Below are 19,468 nucleotides of genomic sequence, written 5' to 3'. Positions count from 1 at the left end.
AATTATGTTAATTTTAATTAAATCTGTTCTAATCTGTTTTAGCTGTATTGGTAAGCAACAAGCACAAACAATAAGAAAATATATACATTCCAAATTTCTATTTAACTTCAGAATCAGATTAATATATAAAGTCTAAGTTATTGCTATAGTCCCCCTGTACAGGTCTTCCATGAGCTATATAGATTTCTCCTAAGTACATGATTTATCTCCACTATGTTTCATTTTTCTATCAAAGTCAAAGAAAACCAAGTCTCACTCTCTGCTTTTACCATTTACCTCAGAAGTAGTTCATACTATTCCTGGCAAAATTGTTATACCTATTAAAAATAATACATGGACAGCTTCTAGCATAATTTCTGGTATATACACTGCACCCATGAAATGCCACCACTGATCATCTACTCTTTGTTCTCCTTCTTGTTGTCATCTTACACTATAACTCTCTTTCTATATCATGTTATAATGTTTAAATGTCTTCTTGTTTTTGGCTCTCAAAACTTGTTTTTGGGGCTTTCCTGGTGGCGCAGTGGTTAAGAATCTGCCTGCCAATGCAGGGGACACGGGTTCGAGCCCTGGTCTGGGAGGATCCCACATGCCGCGGAGCAACTAAGCCTGTGCGCCACAACTACTCAACTACTGAAGCCCGCATGCCTAGAGCCCGTGCTCCGCAACAAGAGAAGCCACCTCAATGAGAAGCTCACGCACCGCAACAAAAAGTAGCCCCCGCTCGCCGCAACTAGAGAAAGCCCGGGCACAGCAACGAAGACCCAACACAGCCAAAAATAAAATAAATAAATGAAAAAAAAAATTTGTTTTTGTTTTCAATTACCAATTTTATGTAATCCATTTTAATTTGTTCTCGGGTCTACCTTTTCATATCTTCTCTCCTTCTCCCACCTTTAAATTCATTTTGCTCTTAAGGATTCCTCTAAAAGCCTCTCTTCTATCATTTTCAGACTCCTCTACTTATGTTCCTCCTTCTATATGTCTTCCTGTCTATAAATAAAAATTCTTTGTCACTGTTTCAAAACTTAAAAACGTTATCTTAGATTTGCCATTGCTGACAAGGCTAAGGTGGGGGATGGGGAAGTAGCAATAGTGGGAGGAAGAGACAATTTCCTTAAGGCATCTCGGCATAAATGTCAAAATAGAGGGAACATTGATTAGTTGAGAACCAAAGTGCTAAATGAGTAGAAAGGCTACAAATGCAGCACTATTACGTGCTCCTCTCTTTGAATCTTTAGAGTTATGAGCAGTACAGAGGCAGAGGGAAAAGGTAGTGACAGTGCTGTCTGCCAACTATTTCCATGTCTACTCCTTTTAGTCACAGGGTAGAACTAACTTCCACCTTGGTCTCCCTTCTTCTGGTCTCACTGTGGTAGATGGGGACATGTAACTAGTCTTGGCCAATGAGTTCTGAATGAAAGTGAGACATGTCATATGTCATGACCAGACAGCATTAAAACTGCCAATGTGAGACATTTCAGAGCTTTCTTTTCTCTTTCACATGGTAACTAGCAAAGCCTTAGATGCTTGCTGTTCTGTCAGTTTAGGATCTTGAGTGACTATGGTGAGTAGAGGGTCCCTACCAACCATGGTAGACAGAGAACAGGAACAAGAAGTAAACCTTTGTTATTCTAACCCCTTGTTTGTTACTGCAGCTTATCCTGACGGATAAATCTTTGCCAAGAAAAATGCAAAGCACTTTCTCACTGGAAAAAGAGACATATTAAAGTTCAATAGAAAAGGAAGTAATCAGAAGGTCACTAGTACCTTCCCATTAATAAACAATCAAGAAAAGTATTAGAACGATGTGATGGTTAATTTCATGTATCAACTTGGGGGTGTTTTGGGATGAGATTTAACACTTAAATTGGCGAACTCTGGGTAACGGAACTGCCCTCCAGAAAGTGCCTCAACTAATCAGTTGAAAGTCTGAGCGGAACAAAAAGACTGGCATCTCCAAGCAAGGAGGAATTCTCCAGCAGACTGCCCTCTGACTTCATCTGCACCATCAGTTCTGGCCTCCAGCCTGACTGCTTTTAAACTAGGACTGGAACTGGAACACTGGCTCTCTAGCCTTCGAACTCTAACTGCACCACTGGCTTCCCTGGGTGGCAAGGCTGCCAGCCCACATCGCAGATTTGGACTTGCCAGCCTCTATAATCATGTGAGGCAATCGCTTACAATGAAGTTCTTCCAAACACACACACACATACACACACACACACGGCCTGCTAGTTTTGTTTCTGTGGAGAACCCTGACTAAAGACAACAACTTTCAACACATAAAGGAAAGCAAATGTATAAATAAGCAGATAGAATTGTTATATTTAATAGCTGGAGTGCTTGTTCCTATTAATTCTATTAGACACTTCTTGCTTTACCTAAAGGATGTGTTATTTCAATAAAACATTACTATATAGAACATACAGAGTATTACCACATAGTCTACATACATGTTCTCTCAGTTACCAATTCTTCACCGTTATCTAATGGTGGCTATTCAAAGTGAGGGTATCCTACCCTAAAAATCCTGAAAAGCCTATAAAAAAATCAAACATTCTAGTAACGAAATGTTGCAGGAAGTAGGAATTGTTTATAAGTGGGTCAGGTTACACTGAAAATGAAAAAATCTTGAGATTTAAAGTACAGCAGATTAGGGAGACCTAAAAAAGAGATCTGATTGTAGGTGATAACACAACTCTTCCTATTCTTTGCCCACAGGTAAGAAAGATACATGAGTTTTTAAACTCTTCCCTTTGAGCTGTGTACCGGTAATTATGCCACTGTCACTAAGCTACAAATCCATCATCTTACATTCCACCTGCTTTGTGATGCTGGGACAGTCATTCTACAAACTATATTTCCTTTTCTCCAGCTACCTCACTCTTGGGTTCATCAATAGTGGGTACTAAATGGAGCTGGAAAGTTGAAAGAGTGAAAGGGGGACTGATGCCTTATTCCTTATGTTTTTACTGGCCAACAGTTCTTAACTATGGCATTCACAGTTGGTTTCTTTCTTCAGCTTATTTTTGGCAATACCAGAACCAGCCTCTTCATGGCTGCTCAGTGATAGCAGCACTGGCTTAGGACTCTTTCCTCAGAAGTCTCAGACCAGGCACTGCAGGACCTCTTCTCCAAAACTTCTAGCTTCTGATAACTCTGATCTCTTCCCTTTGTTCCCACAGAACCAGGGAAGTAGCTGCTTCCTGAAGTCACTATCTCTGTATTACATCAGTGTCCCCCTTTTGCTTTTTGAGTTCTCTAATACCTATTTAACAATCTCCTTGTATTATAGTCTCTCTTTTTAAACACTGGTTTCTGACTGACACAAGCTCCACAATTAAAAATAAAAACACAAAATATGGGGCTTCCCTGGTGGCGCAGTGGTTGAGAATCTGCCTGCCAATGCAGGGGACACGGGTTCGAGCCCTGGTCTGGGAGGATCCCACATGCCGCGGAGCGACTGGGCCCGTGGGCCACAATTACTGAGCCTGCGCGTCTGGAGCCTGTGCTCTGCAACAAGAGAGGCCGCAATAATGAGAGGCCCGCGCACCGTGATGAAGAGTGGCCCCCACTTGCCGCAACTAGAGAAAGCCCTCGCACAGAAACTAAGACCCAACACAGCCATAAATAAATAAATAAATAAATATTTAAATAACAACAACAACAACACAAAATACTGTTAAAATTCTTTTTCAAATCATGAAATGTGCTTTAAAAAAAAATAAAGTTTCTTGAAAAATATGTACACTCTACTTGATGCTACTGTGCTCTGAGATTTTACCATCAGATTATTAGCATTCAATTGCATTACAAAATAAAAGTTCAGGGTAAATTTATTATCTAGAAGTGGCGTTTATCACTAATTCATTACCTCCAATGTAGTTCTCTACCTCAGAGATAAGGATGGGGTCTTAGACACATCTTACCAACTGCTTTCATACAGAATGAGACCTGCTTTGAAGAATTGTATATATTATGATATTTAGGTTTTAAATGAACATTATGATTTATAAGACATACCCTGAAATTCTATGCCTCCAATTCCGATATGGGTCATATAAACTTTCACAAAATGCCAACGCATGGATCACAAATTCTTCGATAGATGTCTGATCTGCCAATTCCTTCTCTTTTTTTTTGCTTTTTAACTGAGAATTTAAACATAAAATTATATGTACTTAAAAATGTTAAGCTGTATAACATACTGACCAACATCATTAAAAGACTACATGTTTCATTCATCTAATAATAATAACTCATTTTTATTCAAATAAGCCTAAGTTCCATTTGAGTGTGTAAAGGGTCAGTTAATCATATGGGTTGGATATAAACTCTCAAATTTTAAATATTTCCTAGGAAGGATTTCAAATGGATAGACAAACGTCTTTCCAAAAAAGAAGACGCTTTCAATAAGAGGGTTATTTGATGAATAAATAATAAATACATAAAATGACAAATTGTGTCATTTAAAATAGCCATTTATAAAACACTTCAACTTTTAAATTAAAATAACAAAATGTATTAATAATTGCTTGTCTACTTTCAGATAATATGCATAAGATGCCTGAAATATATAAGTACCCACTGATAATTTTAATGATCTTCTCAATTATTACCTCCTCTGAAAACATTTAACTTTACTATGATATTTTTAAAAATAAAAACTAGTTACTCTCAGTAAAACAACAGAAAAGAATATATTAATTCACACCTACTTGTTGAATATAGAGTGTTGTCATAGTAATAACATGATTGATATACGAACAAGTCCCAATTTCTTCTACATTAGATAGATTTCTGTGAGGAAAAAAAAAGAATAGCCATATATTTATTACATATGAATAGTGAGAAAAATGTATGCTCATGAGTTCAGGTTGGTTTTCGGAACACATGTTGGCAAATGAAATACAAATAACAGTCATTAAAACTTAAAATCAATATGGTTATATAACTGCTTTCCCACTGAGAATGCAAAACACACCTCAAGCACCATTTAACTACTATAAACAGAGAATGTTTAAGAAAGACATGCCGATTAGCATTTGTTTATTATAAAAAATTGGAAAATATCACAAAGTAGAAATAGAAAAGAAAAAGTCACTAATATTCTTACAACCCCAATGTTAGCAACTATATATATTTTGGATTATTTCTTTCCAGGTTTGTTATTTTCCTATGTACATTTTTAGCTTGGTTTTTTGTACATATCGTTGCCTTTATAACTCATGTGGTGCAGTTTTATAGTTATCATCTTGCTTTCTGAAATTATAGTTCCCCTTTTAGACTCATAATATATCTCCTCATCTATATTAAAAAGCCTTGAGAGAAGGGTGGGTATCTATACATACTCCAAGAGGGCACAGTACATGCCTTGTTTAAAGCAGTGTGTCAACAAGTGCCTGGTGTTTAATTAAAATATGGCCCTCATTTTTATTCCATTTTTAATAAGACTGAGGTATGACATGTAAAATGCTAACATGTACTCTTATCTAATATCACCAGTCTTTTTCTTGGCATATTAAAAAAAAATTCTATTAAGACAAAATACTCTATTGTGTTCTGAGACATTGTGACCTTGAAAAATACTTTATATCTTAAAATCCAGTAAATGCTAAAGGAACAGGAAAAATTAACTAAATTAATGAACTTAGTGTAAGAAGTCTGAATGGCATGACATCTTTGAGAAAGAAAAGAGTAAAGGCAGAGGTAAAATTCAAAGCCCCTGTGGAGGATTCCAGGCAAATAGCCAAGTGGGAAGAACCAGGAATCTGTCTCCCCACCTAGAAAACAGTTACACTGTCAAAATCAGTTTGATGTAACTATTTTGGAACCCTTGAGTCTCTGTTGAAGGCTGGCAACTTCTATGGGAAGATGTGGATGATAAATTGCAATTAATGTCCTAAATTCTGCTCAATTTCAGCTATTAGCACAGTAGCAGCTATCAATCTGCCACCCCCAGACATGTGGTAAGCAGCTGTGCACATGGTCCAGGAGCAGCTTGCTAACAGCTTGAAGAAACCAACGTGGGCAAAAAGGACCCTGCCCTCAACATATTGGAGATCTGTGCTCTGATCACTGATTGCTCCTTCTGATTACAGAGGTGCAGACAAAGAGGCAGGCAGGCACTGATATTGCACATCCCCACCACCTGTTACAAGCGCCTCCCCCTCTGGCTGAAGTAATTTCCAGGGGGCTTAAAGGCCATTTCCCTTTCCCCCTTCATCTTTTGGTTTTTTCCCCTTTTGGGAGCCAGATGTTAAAGACTAGGACATTCAAAAATAACGGCATAAATGGGGAAAATTAGAGAGTGACCACACATGCTGAGGGAAATGGTCAGAGTAGATCTGAGCAGACCTTATGTTTACAACTCAGGTTGATCCTCAGCACAGAGACAGTCTGTAATGATCAAAACATAAAACAAATAAACAAAAGTAACAACAAAAAGCAGCAAACCCCGGGAAAGGGGGTAAATCTGATTTTCAGAGTTACCACATTCTTAGATTCAAACGTCCAGTATTCAATTAAAAACAAAAATCAGAAGGCATACAAAGAAATAGGGGAATATGGCCCAGTCAAAAGAAAAACAGAGATCAACAGAAACTCCCTGAAAAAGATCTATTAGACAAAGACTTCAAAATAACTGTCTTCAAGATGCTCAAAGTATTTCCAATGGCATTTTTCACAGAACTAGAACAAAAAACTGTACAATTTGTATGGAAACACAAAAGACCCTGAAGGGCCAAAGGAATCTTGAGAAAGAAAAACAGAGCTGGACGAATCAGGCTCCCAGAGTTCAGACTATACTACAAAGCTACAGTAATCAAGACAGTATGGTACTGGCACAAAAACAGAAATATAGATCAATGGAACAGGATAGAAAGCCCAGAGATAAACCCACGCACATGTGGTCACCTTATCTTTGATAAAGGAGGCAAGAATATACAGTGGAGATAAGAAAGCCTCTTCAATAAGTGGTGCTGGGGAAACTGGACAGCTACATGTAAAAGAATGAAATTAGAATACTTCCTAACACCATATTATACAAAAATAAACTCAAAATGGATTAAAGACCTAAATGTAAGGCCAAACATTATAGAACTCTTAGAGGAAAAAACATGGGCAGAACACTGTATGACATAAATCACAGCAAGATCCTTTTTGACTCACCTCCTAGAGAAATGGAAATAAAAACAAAAATAAACAAACGGGACCTAATGAAACTTAAAAGCTTTTGCACAGCAAAGGAAACCATAAAGAAGACAAAAAGACGACCCTCAGAATGGGAGAAAATATTTGCAAACGAAGCAAATGACATAGGATAAATCTCCAAAATATACAAGCAGCTCATGCAGCTCAATATCAAAAAAACAACCCAATCCAAAAATGGGCAGAAGACCTAAATAGACATTTCTCCAAAGAAGATATACAGATTGCTAACAAACACATGAAAAGATGCTCAACATCACTAATCATTAGAGAAATGCAAATCAAAACTACAATGAGGTATCACCTCACACCGGTCAGAATGGCCAACATCCAAAAATCTACAAACAAGAAATGCTGGAGAGCGTGTGGAGAAAAGGGAACCCTCTTGCACTGTTGGTGGGAATGTAAATTGATAGAGCCACTATGAAGATCAGTATGGAGGTTCCTTAAAAAACTAAAAATAGAACTATTATATTACCCAGCAATCCCATTACTGGGCATATACCTTGAGAAAACCATAATTCAAAAAAGGTCATGTACCACAATGTTCAATGCAGCACTATTTATAATAGCCAGGACATGGAAGCAACCTAAGTGTCCATTGACAGATGAATGGATAAAGAAGATGTGGCACATATAAACAATGGAATATTAGTCAGCCATAAAAAAAAATGAAATTGAGTTATTTGTAGTGAGGTGGATGGACCTAGAGTCTGTCATACAGAGTGAAGTAAGTCAGAAAGAGGAAAACAAATACTGTATGCTAACACATATATATGGAATCCAAAAAAAAATGTTTCTGATGAGCCTAGGGGCAGGACAGGAATAAAGACACAGACATAGAGAATGGACTTGAGGACACAGGGATGGGGAAGGGTAAGCTGGGACGAAGTGAGAGAGTAACACTGACATATATACACTACCAAATGTAAAATAGATAGCTAGTGGGAAGCAGCTTCATAGCACAGGGAGATCAGCTCGGTGCTTTGCGACCACCTAGAGGGGTAGGATAAGGAGGGTGGGAGGGAGACGCAAGAGGGAGGGGATATGGGGATATATGTATGCATATAGCTGATTTACTTTGTTATACAGCAGAAACATAACGCAACATTGTATAGCAGTTAATACTACAATAAAGATGTTAAAAATAAATAAAATAAAAGGTACAATATAATGTAATAAAAGTATATATGATATTATATATAACAAAGGTATTATACTAGCAAAAAGATATAACAATTATGAACATTTACATATCTAATGACAGACCATCAAAACATATGAAGCAAATACTGACAGAATTGAAGAGAGAAATATATAGTTCTTCCATAATAGCTGGAGAATTCAATACCTCATCCACAATAGTGGATAAAACAACTAGATAGACGATAAGTAAAGCAACAGAGGACTTAACACAGTAAATCTAATAGCTCTAAGAAACAATATACAGGTCACTCTACCCAACAACAACAGAACAAACATTCTTCTCAAGTGCACTTGGGACATTTCACAGGATAGACACTATATTAGGCCACAAATTAAGTCTCAACAGATTTAAAAGGACAGATATACAAAGTATGTTCTCTAAGCACAGCAGGATGAAGTTAAAAATCAATAACATAAAGAAAACTGAAAAATTCACAAAACTGTGGAAATTAACCAAAATACTTTTAAATAATCAATGGATCAAAGAAGAAACCCACAAGTGAAATTAGAAAATACTTCAAGATGAATGAAAAGGAAAACATGACTTCCCAAAACTTATGAGAGGCAATGAAAGTGGTGCAAAGGGAGAATTTTATAGGTATAAGTGCTTACACTAAAAAAAGAGAACAAGAAACCAAGTACCTAATATTACAACTTAAGGAATCAGACAAGGAAGAACAAACTAAACCCAAAGCTAGTAGAAAGAAGGAAATGATAAAGATCAGAGCAGAGATAAAAATAAATTTTTAAAAATAGAGAAAATCAATGAAACCAAAAATTATTTCCTTGGAGACATCAACAAAATTGACAAATCTTTAGCTAGATAGACTAAGAAAAAAGAGAGACGAATCAGATTACTAACATCAAAAATGAAAGTGTGGACATTACTACTGATACTACAGAAATAAAGAGGATTATTAGAGAGTACTATGAACAACTCTACAACAACAAATTGAATAACACAGTTGAAATGGACAAATTCCTAGAAACACAAAATCTGCCAAGATTAAACCATATTGAAATAAATAATCTGAATAGACCTACAACTAGTAAGGAAACTGAATCAGTAATCAAAACTCTCCCAAAAAAGCAGTCCTGGATCTGATGTTTTCACTCATGAAGTCTACAAAACATTTAAAGGAGAACTAATGCCAATCCTTCTCAAATTTTTCCCAAAAACTGAAGAGGAAGGAACACTTTCTAACTCATTATATGAGGCCAGTATTACCCTGATCCCAAAGCCAAACAAGAGACTACATGAAAACTACAAGCCAACATCCCTTATGAACATTAATGCAAAGATCTTCAACAAAATACTAGCAAAGAGAATTCAACAATATATTAAAAATATTACACACTATGACTAAGTGGGATTTATTCCTGGAATGCAAGGATGGTTAAACATATGAAAGCTGATCAATGTAATATGCCATATTAACAGAATAAAGGGAAAAAAACCCAGACGATCATCTCAATTAATGCAGAAAAGCATTTGACAAAATTCAGCAACCATTCCTGATAACAACGCTCAGCAAACTAGGAACAGAAGGAAACTACCTCAACATAATAAAACCTATATATAAAAATTTCACAGCAAATATCATACTAAATGGTAAAAGACTGAAAGCTTTTCCTCTAAGAACAAGAAAAGAAGACAGATTTTTAAGAGGCATGTGATGCCCCTTACCCAAACGGTTCTCAAATTCTTATATGAAGATTAATGGAATGTGTGAAAATTCAAAATGCCTGAGCTCTTTTGGATCAGAACTTCCATACGTAAGGCTCAAACTCTGTACTTCTATTAAGCTTCCCAGTTGACATTTATGCACACCAAAATTTAAGTACCACAGACCTAATCATCTATAAATCTGGAAATATAAGCTATGGAATAATTATACTTTCTTTGGTAAAATTATAAAATGAAAGACTAGAAAAATACATTTCACAAATGATAATGCACAGTATAAAAATGTGTATGTACATGTTTATTGGTGAGGTCCATATAGAAAATATCAGTGCAATAAATTCTTAAGTAAAAACTCCTGTCATTGTCTTTACTCTAAAGCAATTATTTTTTATCCTGGCTGAATCTTTCTAAGTAGGTATAGTAAAAGGCTTTCCAATATAATAACAAACCACAAGCCTATTGCAAAAGCTGCATTCATCCTTGAGAGCTCCATATGAACAACATACATCATTAATAACCAATAAATGCATTATTAGTTTGCTAATAATTATTTAAAACAGATAACTAGTTTATTTGTACCAGATACCTGCAAAGAATAATGAAGAACTTGACAAGCAAAATTGACAAGGCTTGTTGTTCTTCCTCTAACCCATCTGCCACTTTCTGAACACACTGTAGAAGCTGGGTCCTCAGAACCTGCAGAATATTATCAGGAAGCAGAGATATTCCTGGAGGCACATCATCTACCCTACAATGTAAGGGGAACAAAATAAGAAAGGTGTTTAAATACAGGACGAAAATCTGTGGCACTTTACAGTAACTACATTTTCAGCTCAAATCCTAAAGAAGCTCTTTTAGTCCAGATATTCTGTGCCTTCCTCTCTGCATGGTACCACCAAATGGATAGTGACATTTTAGAAGATTATTAGAGCAGAGTGGTTAGTACTTCAGAGGAGGCTTACTGAAAAGAGAGAGAGAAAAAGGCTATTTAGTATTTTCAATTGTGCTATTGTTAAAGAAAATATTTAAAATATAAGATTAGTTCACCTTCTACTATTTAGAAATACAACGTGTCTATACCATTTCTAAAAGAAATGGTAACTAGCAAATAAAAATGAAGTACCTACAACTAGTTTAATATCTGTTAACTGCTTTACTAAATAAACAATGTTCACCTACCTATAAGGTCCCTAAGCCATCTGATCAGAAGAGGGAGAGAAGATAACTAGCAAAAGGAAAGGAGAAAGATAGAGGTGAATGTAGAACCCCAAGCATGAGCATCAATAGAAGACTCTTTTAAAGCAATACATCAATATTTTGTGACAAGTGGTTTCTGTGTAAGAAGACAATATGGTTCTTTAAGGGCAAAAGCCAATACCAGATGTAACTGGCTCCTTGCATGTGCCTCTCACATTAAAACCCCCTAGATTCAAAGTCAGAAGCCTGCATACTAAGTTCCACCTCTGTAACATGAAGCACTTCATTTAATCTCTGAAGTTCCCTAATCTATAAAACTGTAATATCAGATATCCACCCTATTTCACTGGGCTCTGAAACCAGAAAGTCAATGTGCATTTTCAGCTTTAAAGTATGTAAAGAACTCTAAATATGTAATGCATTTTAAATATACTATCTCTAAAGCCTCAGAATCTTTTCATAAGCCACTGTATACTTATTTCCCTAACTCTGTTAAGAAAAACGCTCAAATAGCAAAGAAGCACTGTGAAGAGTTTCCATGATTAAATGACAATTATACTTTATAATAGTCTCTTCTTCAGATAATGCTTAACATGAAGTATTAGTACTATTTTTACATTGAGTAAAAGGCATTCACTGCAGACAAAGAAATCTGAAGCATCTTAGCAGTAGTCACATAAACACATATGTAAATATTATTAGCCTCTTCCTGAACCACCCTACAACATAAAATAAAGCATTTTATAAAATAAACACAAGTCACAAAGTATACTACCAAGGTTGCCTAATACTATATAACCATGTCCTAAAAATACATGTTTCATTTTAGTCTGGACATCATTTCACTTGCAGCTTTGGATTCTTTCATTCTCTCTTATTTATAGATGGTATCAGAAACACTCATTTTTATATTTAATTTTTTTTGAAGAGCTAAAAAGAGGTGATTAGAAAAACCAGAGTAACTTCAAAATAATAAACAAACATTTAAATATAACTGATTTTCAAGACTAAGTGAAACTATTCCTCCACACTTTTCCAAAAATGTTAAATCAACAAGCAAGAAGACATTAGATTTCCCAATATTCCATTTTAGTTATTTAAAAGAGTAGTTCCTTTTGTCCTTAATTGTCCCATTTTCTATTTACAAACGTTTTGATTTAACTGGGCAGAAAAATATATTAACTTCTAAAAGAGCAATCTTTTTTTTTTTTAACTGACTCTCATTATAAAATTGGGGCTTACTTAGGACATGGCATATAGACAAAGCTGGAATTTTTGGCCTTGTTCCTAATGTGATGAGGATTTAAGAATTTAGAAGAATTTTCCCACCTCTAGGACTTTATTGTCCATAAGTCTAAGCTCCTTTTGCTGATATTTCCCAAACTCCAGAAATCTTTTCCACTCCTCAATTTGCCTAGTCAATGTCTATTGTAAACAGCTGCCAATTGTTCTCTCTAACATAGGAAAAAGTCCAGCTTAAATTTCAAGGCTTTATAATCTGGTAAAAGCAATCCTTGCCTTGTACTATGAATTCTCTAACTTGGAAATTCTATAAAGTCAGTATACTTTAAATGAGGATTATCTGTGAGTTTCTTATCTTAAAGTGACCAGACTAGTTTTACACATCTTACACATAATATTCACTTGAAAAATTGAAAGTTTACTACAAGCAAAATCTAAATTCATGGTTCAGTTTTCTGACCAAGATATGAAATATAATTTTAAATAAACCAACTAAATCACAAGTAAAAAAACATTCTTGAGATTCTTCATCTTACTTTAAATATAGTGGCAATATAAGCCTACATAGTGTTTTTAGAAATGACCTCCCAAGAAAGGAGACATTTTTAATGTATGGATGATAACAAGTGCATCTTACAAAACCCCAAGCATTCAAAGGCCAAAATCCTGACTCCATAAGATCCTTAGGCTCATGATTTAAAATGAGCTATAAATTTTTAAAATAAAAGCACTCCTAAGTATAAACTACAAGAATACTCTTTTATGAATAGAAATCAATAATACATAATCTTATTTTGAGTTCAAGATTTAATACTGATTTTCAACCTTTATAAACCTGTTACAAATAATCTAATGGTGAAGAACTCTGAAATTGTATTTATAAATGAAGTACTTGTGCTTTCTGAGCATAACCATGCTGTTTCTTAAGTTCATTGCCTTGGTCCAAAGCTCTAATGATGCTTTTCTCTGAATTATTACAATTACCTCTTAACTGGCCTTCCTGCCTTCAGTCTCAACCCTTCCCAATCCAACCTCCATAATGCCACCAAAGTGACTTTTAAAAAACAAACTTGATCATGAAACTCTTATGCAGAAAATTCTTTAGTAGAGCCTTGTATCTTCCATAACAAAAAGTCAAAGTCCATTAGCAATGCATTTGTGGCACTTCATGATCTGGCTCCTATGTGATTCTCCAGATTCAACTCGTCTGTGTCTAAACTCTCACTGCTTACCTCCACCCCCAAACTGCAAATATTTTCGCCCTTGAAGATTTTTAATTCACCAGATACTTTTTCATCCTCAACCACCACCCATTTCTCCCCTCCTCTCTCAACACATCTCTATAAATGGAGTTCCTTTTGCGGCTAAAAGTATGTCCTCATTTCTCCAGCTTTGAACCACAGCAAACCTAACCTCTCTTACCTAGGTCCACAAGATGACTTGAGATACAATACGAACTTTATCTGGGAAGTGGGCCTGGGCACAGTGAGACTGCAGAAACAAATGTAGGCAGAGGAATGGGAGAAAATATTTGTACTTTCACTTATACATTTCCATAAGATGTTAATTTTTCCCTCATTTTATGATTTTCAAACCTAGTTTTTAAAAATCTGAAAACTTAACCTCCTCCAAGATGTTTATTTTTCCCTCATCTTATGATTTTCAAACCTAGTTTTTAAAAATCTGAAAACTTAACCTCCTCCAAGATGTTTTCTAAGGCCCTTCTCTAAAGACAGGAAAAGAAGTATAAGTTTCAACTACAATAGAATGCCTGTCATATAATAAAGAAATTTTATGCAAATGAATGAAGTGACGCATGGTGGACCCTTAGATAGTTTCAAAAAAGGGGCTGGCCACATCTGAATAACTCACCCCCCCCAACTCTCTGGGAGGGGAGAGGATCTGGAGACTGAGTTCAATCACACGGTCAATGAAGTAATAAGACCCAACAAAACTCTGACACCCAAAGCTCAAAGAGCTTCCTTCTTTGAACGCACTGATGTTCAGGGAGAGCAACATGCCCTGACTCCAAAGGGAGAGAGCATGGAAGCCCTGCATCCAAGACCCTCCCAGGCCCTGTCCTACATGTATCCTTTATAATAATACTGTAATCATAAGTATAGGACTTTCAGTGAGTTCTGTGAGTTAATCTAACAAATTATTGAACCTGAGGGAGTCATGACAACCCCCAAATTTATAGCCTGTTGATCAGAAATGTCGGTGGCTCCCAAGACTTGCTAATGATGTCTGAAGTGCGGGCAGTCTTGTGGAGGACTTTGCCTTTAACTCGTGGGATCTGGCGCTAACTCCAGGTAGTGTCAGAATTGAAATGAACTGCAGGACACCCAGTTGCCAGTGGCTTAACAAAGTAAAGAAGAGGCTTCTAGAAGTCACGTCTAGTATCAGCAAGAAGGACTGCTGTGATCAATCAGAAATGTCTGCCATGAAAGCAGGGTTATGCAGGAGTAGCATGTGTGTCACATAACTGCCATCCTTATAATGTCATCAATGAAGTTTTTGTACCAAAAATTAACAAACTCACCCAAGGGTAGGAAATTAAGTGTTTCAACATACCTGGTAGGCAGCTTTTCAAAGTCAACATCTAAGAATTGTTCATAGCTAGAAACAAAATTGTCCAACCACAGCTTCAGGTAATCTGGATCTTTCTGAAATAAGAAAACCATTGTAATATTAAGTATATCTGTCAGGAATTTTTTTTTTTTTTTTTTTTTTTTTTAAAGAATTTTTTTTAAGGCATTGTTTACTTTGTTTATTTATTTATTTTTGGCTGTGTTGGGTCTTCGTTTCTCTGCGAGGGCTTTCTCTAGTTGTGGCAAGCGGGGGCCACTCTTCATCGCGGTGCGCGGGCCTCTCACCATCGCGGCCCCTCCCGTTGCGGGGCACAGGCTCCAGACGCGCAGGCTCAGTAATTGTGGCTCACGGGCCTAGTTGCTCCGTGGCATGTGGGATCTTCCCAGACCAGGGCTCGAACCCGTGTGCCCTGCATTGGCAAGCAGATTCTCAACCACTGCGCCACCAGGGAAGCCCTCTGTCAGGAATTTTTTAAAAAAATGCTTTCACTCCTATTGAGCAGATATGAATTGATAAATCTAAAGAAGCAATAATATGAAATCTCTAAATGATATATAGGAAGACATATGTGTTGTTTTAAAATGTATATTAAGTATAGTGAACCCATGGCGCTCACACAAAGAGCTACGATCTGAAAAATGTCCTATAAGATTCTAAACAATTTGCCCTCCCCTATCTTTGTGGCCATATCCACTGTCACCCTGTACTATACTGGCTTCCTGGCTGTTACTGGGACATACCAGACATGCTCCCATCTCAGGCCTTTGCAATGGCTGTTTTCTCTACCCAGGACACTCTTCCACCAGATAGCTGAATGGCTAATTCCTACATCTTCAGGTCATTCTTTAAATGGCTTATTCTCAATGAAGCCAAATTTTACCACCCTTTCTTAAAGTTACAAACCTTCTTACTAACCTTTACCTTCTACCCTATTCTGTTGTCCCACCTCATGGTGCTTTCTCACCTTCTAACACACTGTATAATTTATTTATTAATTTATTATCTGTCATTTCCCGTAGACTGTAGGCTTCACAATTTCAAGGCCTATCTAAGGGCCCACCACAAGTGATTTCTTTTTGTTTACTAATGGACACCAAGTGCCTAAAACAGTTCCTGGCACTGACCAGGTGCCCAATGAATTAATGAAAAATATAAAATGCATAAATAAAATAAAATGGGAGATGGATCATTAACCTAAACATAAAAACTAAAAAATCTTCTAAAAGAAAATACAGAATACCTTTGCAACCTTGGGGTAGACAAAGATTTCTTAGCTAGGACACAAAAATCACAAAGCAAAAAAAGAAAAAAATAATAATTGGTCTTAACCAAAATTTAAAACTTTGATTCATCAGAAGACACCATTAAGAAAATGAAAAGGGAAGCCATATGCCAGCTGAAAATATTCTCAGTACATATATCTGACAAAGGACTTGTACCAAAAATATATAAAGAACTCCTATGAATCAATGTAAAAAGGACAACTCAATTTAAAAATGGGCAAAAAGCTCAGACATTTCACAAAAGAAGATACACCAATGGCCAAGTAGCATGCAAAAGCATTCTCAACATTATTAGTTATCCAGGGAAATGCAAATTAAAATGAAATGGAATACCATTACACACCCACTAGAATGGCTATAATTTAACTTTCCATACCAAGTGTTGGTAAAGATGTGGAGTAACTGGAACTCACATTTCTGGTGGGAGTATAAAATGGTAAAATCACTTGGAAAACAGTTTGGCAGTTTCTTTTAAACATAAATTTACCACGTGGTCCAGTCATTCCTCTTAAGAGAAGTGAAAACATATATCCACAAAAACAAGCTATACAAAAATGTTCATAGAAGATTTATTTTTAATAGCCCAAAACTGGAAACAAATCAAAATTCTGTCAACAGGTTAACTGATGAATTGTGGTATACTCACACAATGGAATGCTATTCTGCAATTAACAATGAATGAACTGTTGATACGACAATGAATAGAAATTTCAAAAACATGTTGAGCAAAAGACGCCAGGCATTAAGCATATACACTGTGTGATTTCACTTATACAAAGTTCTAGAGCAGGCTATGGTGACAGAAATTAGATCACTAACTGTCTTTCAGAGGACTGACTACAAAGGGGCACAAAGAAAACTTTCCTTGGTAATAGAAATTTTCCATTTGTTTTATTAGGTAGTAGTGACACAAATGTTTGCTTGTATCAAAACTCATCATATTTGACACTTAAAATCTGTGCATTTTAAGGTCTGTAAGTTACATCTCAAAGATGATTTGAAAAAAACCATGATTACTCAGAAATGTCTTTTTAAATATAAATTGCATCATTAAAAATGATGCTCAAATTTGTTTCCTTCACATCCTTAACACTTTTTTACTCCAGTCAATTTCAACATGATACTCAGGAGTCTTACTTACTCATTAAATATCACTGGTTAGGCACTGCTCTTGGATAAAGGGAACTCAAATAATTTATTTCCCTAAAATAAAAGTATTACACACAAATCAGAATTCCTAAAAGAATGTTCCCAGAATATGCAGACTGCTGACCTTTTGTGTATTTATTTTTTCTATTAATATACTGTTCCAAAATCAGATCATAAATTGTTATAATCCACATCATCATTGAGAAGACAGAAATATTTCAGAAAAAGAACTACCTCTTGTGAGAAATTTTCTCAAGGATTTCATTAATTGCTTTTTTCATTTCCAACCAGCACATCATTCATTCATTCATTCATTCATCAGGATAAGACTCCAGAAATACAAGTAGCCAGAGTTTTCCTTACCATGGTTCCTTTTTAATAAAGCAGAGTTTTAATAAACTCTGTAAAAGTTCAACACAAAACAGTTTATAATGCCATAAAGAATTAATGTATTTCTCCTCACAGTTTATTTAGAAACTCTACCGTACCTGGTTCAAAGTCTGAAAGTCAGAGTTACCAAGTGTTTGGTAATTCAGTTTGGTAAGTACAGAGTTCTCCTAGGAAGTTGAGCAACTAACTATAAAGAAAGAAATGGTACTTAAAGCTGGAAATGTTTTATTTAGTAAGAAGTGAAGCAGTTACATTTTTTTTTGAGATTCTGCAATGTGCAAAGTATTATAGCAGGTATTTAAAAAGTATACATCATCCCATTTACTCCTTACAACCATCAAGAGAAGGTTTCATTTTCCCCATTTTATGGGTTAGAAAAGCAAAGTTCTAAGGATATATAACTTATCCATAGTCATACAGCTAGCCATTGATAGTGCTGGGATTAAAATGCAAAGATATATGAATCCAACCCTGCTCTTTCTACTACACTACACTACACTACACTGTCTTTGAACTGTGAGCAGGAATAAAATGGAGCTTAGTGGACAAAAAGAGGAAAAGAGGAACTAAGGATCAGTAAACTCAAGGCCATAAACAATTTAACACATAAAACAGCCACATTCCATACAGCCTGAGAAAACCCTTAAGAGGATCTATACTTTACTGCCAAAGGCCATAAAAGGAAAAATGTCCACACACCCAGAAACAATATTAATTAAATCTCAGCTTAGCCACTTTCATGGTTAACAGAGTTGGGTACAATGAAACAGCACAGTAGGGTCTATCTCTCCACTTGTACGATATTTATTAACACAACACACAAATGTATTAAGTACTGCAGGAGCACTGAGGCCATATTACATGGACTCTAACCCCTGCTCTGTCACTTTCTTGACCAAGTCACCCTATGTTCGCACAACAGTTTCTTCTATAAAAATGAAGATAATGACAGTACTTTTCTTTACAGGGTTGTGAAAATTAAATAACCTCGTCAAGGGCACATAGTATACGCTAAGTATAATGTTACTTTTTAAAAATTTATTAATATATTTTTAAATTTATTTATTTACTTATGGCTGCATTGGGTTTTCGTTGCTGTGCATGGTCTTTCTCTAGTTGTGGCGAGCAGAGGCTACTCTTCATTGTGGTGCACAGGCTTCTCATTGCGGTGGCTTCTCTTGTTATGGAGCACGGGCTCTAGGCGCACGGGCTTCAGTAGTTGTGGCACACGGGCTCAGTAGTTGTGGCTCGCAGGCTCTAGAGCACAGGCTCAGTAGTTGTGGCACACAGGCTTAGCTGCTCCGCGGCATGTGGGATCTTCCTGGACCAGGGCTCGAACCCATGTCCCCCGCATTGGCAGGCGGATTCTTAACCACTGCACCACCAGGGAAGTCCCTAATGCTATTTTTATTTTTTCCTAATGCTATTTTTATAACCTATTATGTGCCTAAATTACGGCTCACTCACAAAACAGGAATGTTCTATGCTGCACATACACATTTAAATA

General features: G+C 36.1%; 1 protein-coding gene across 3 annotated transcripts in view; it reads right to left on the bottom strand.

The window, feature by feature from the left end:
- Positions 1–19,468, bottom strand: part of NBEAL1 (neurobeachin like 1) — a 161,692-nt gene that overhangs the window by 126,406 nt on the left and 15,818 nt on the right. For 2 of the 3 annotated variants that reach the window (XM_059928503.1, XM_059928504.1), the window contains exons 3-6: positions 15,122–15,213; positions 10,695–10,856; positions 4,725–4,806; positions 4,030–4,157 (exon numbers count right to left, since the gene is read on the bottom strand). In XM_059928503.1, the coding sequence (XP_059784486.1) occupies positions 4,030–4,157; positions 4,725–4,806; positions 10,695–10,856; positions 15,122–15,213 (464 nt within the window). Of the gene's footprint in view, positions 1–4,029; positions 4,158–4,724; positions 4,807–10,694; positions 10,857–15,121; positions 15,214–19,468 lie in introns of those variants that run through there. The other variant, XM_059928505.1, reaches the window with a different exon arrangement.

Source organism: Balaenoptera ricei, chromosome 7 (genome assembly GCF_028023285.1).
Source record: "Balaenoptera ricei isolate mBalRic1 chromosome 7, mBalRic1.hap2, whole genome shotgun sequence".
Taxonomy (NCBI): Eukaryota; Metazoa; Chordata; class Mammalia; order Artiodactyla; family Balaenopteridae; genus Balaenoptera; species Balaenoptera ricei.
Note: the sequence above shows the minus strand (reverse complement) of the source record. Positions and strands in the feature narration are given on the sequence as shown.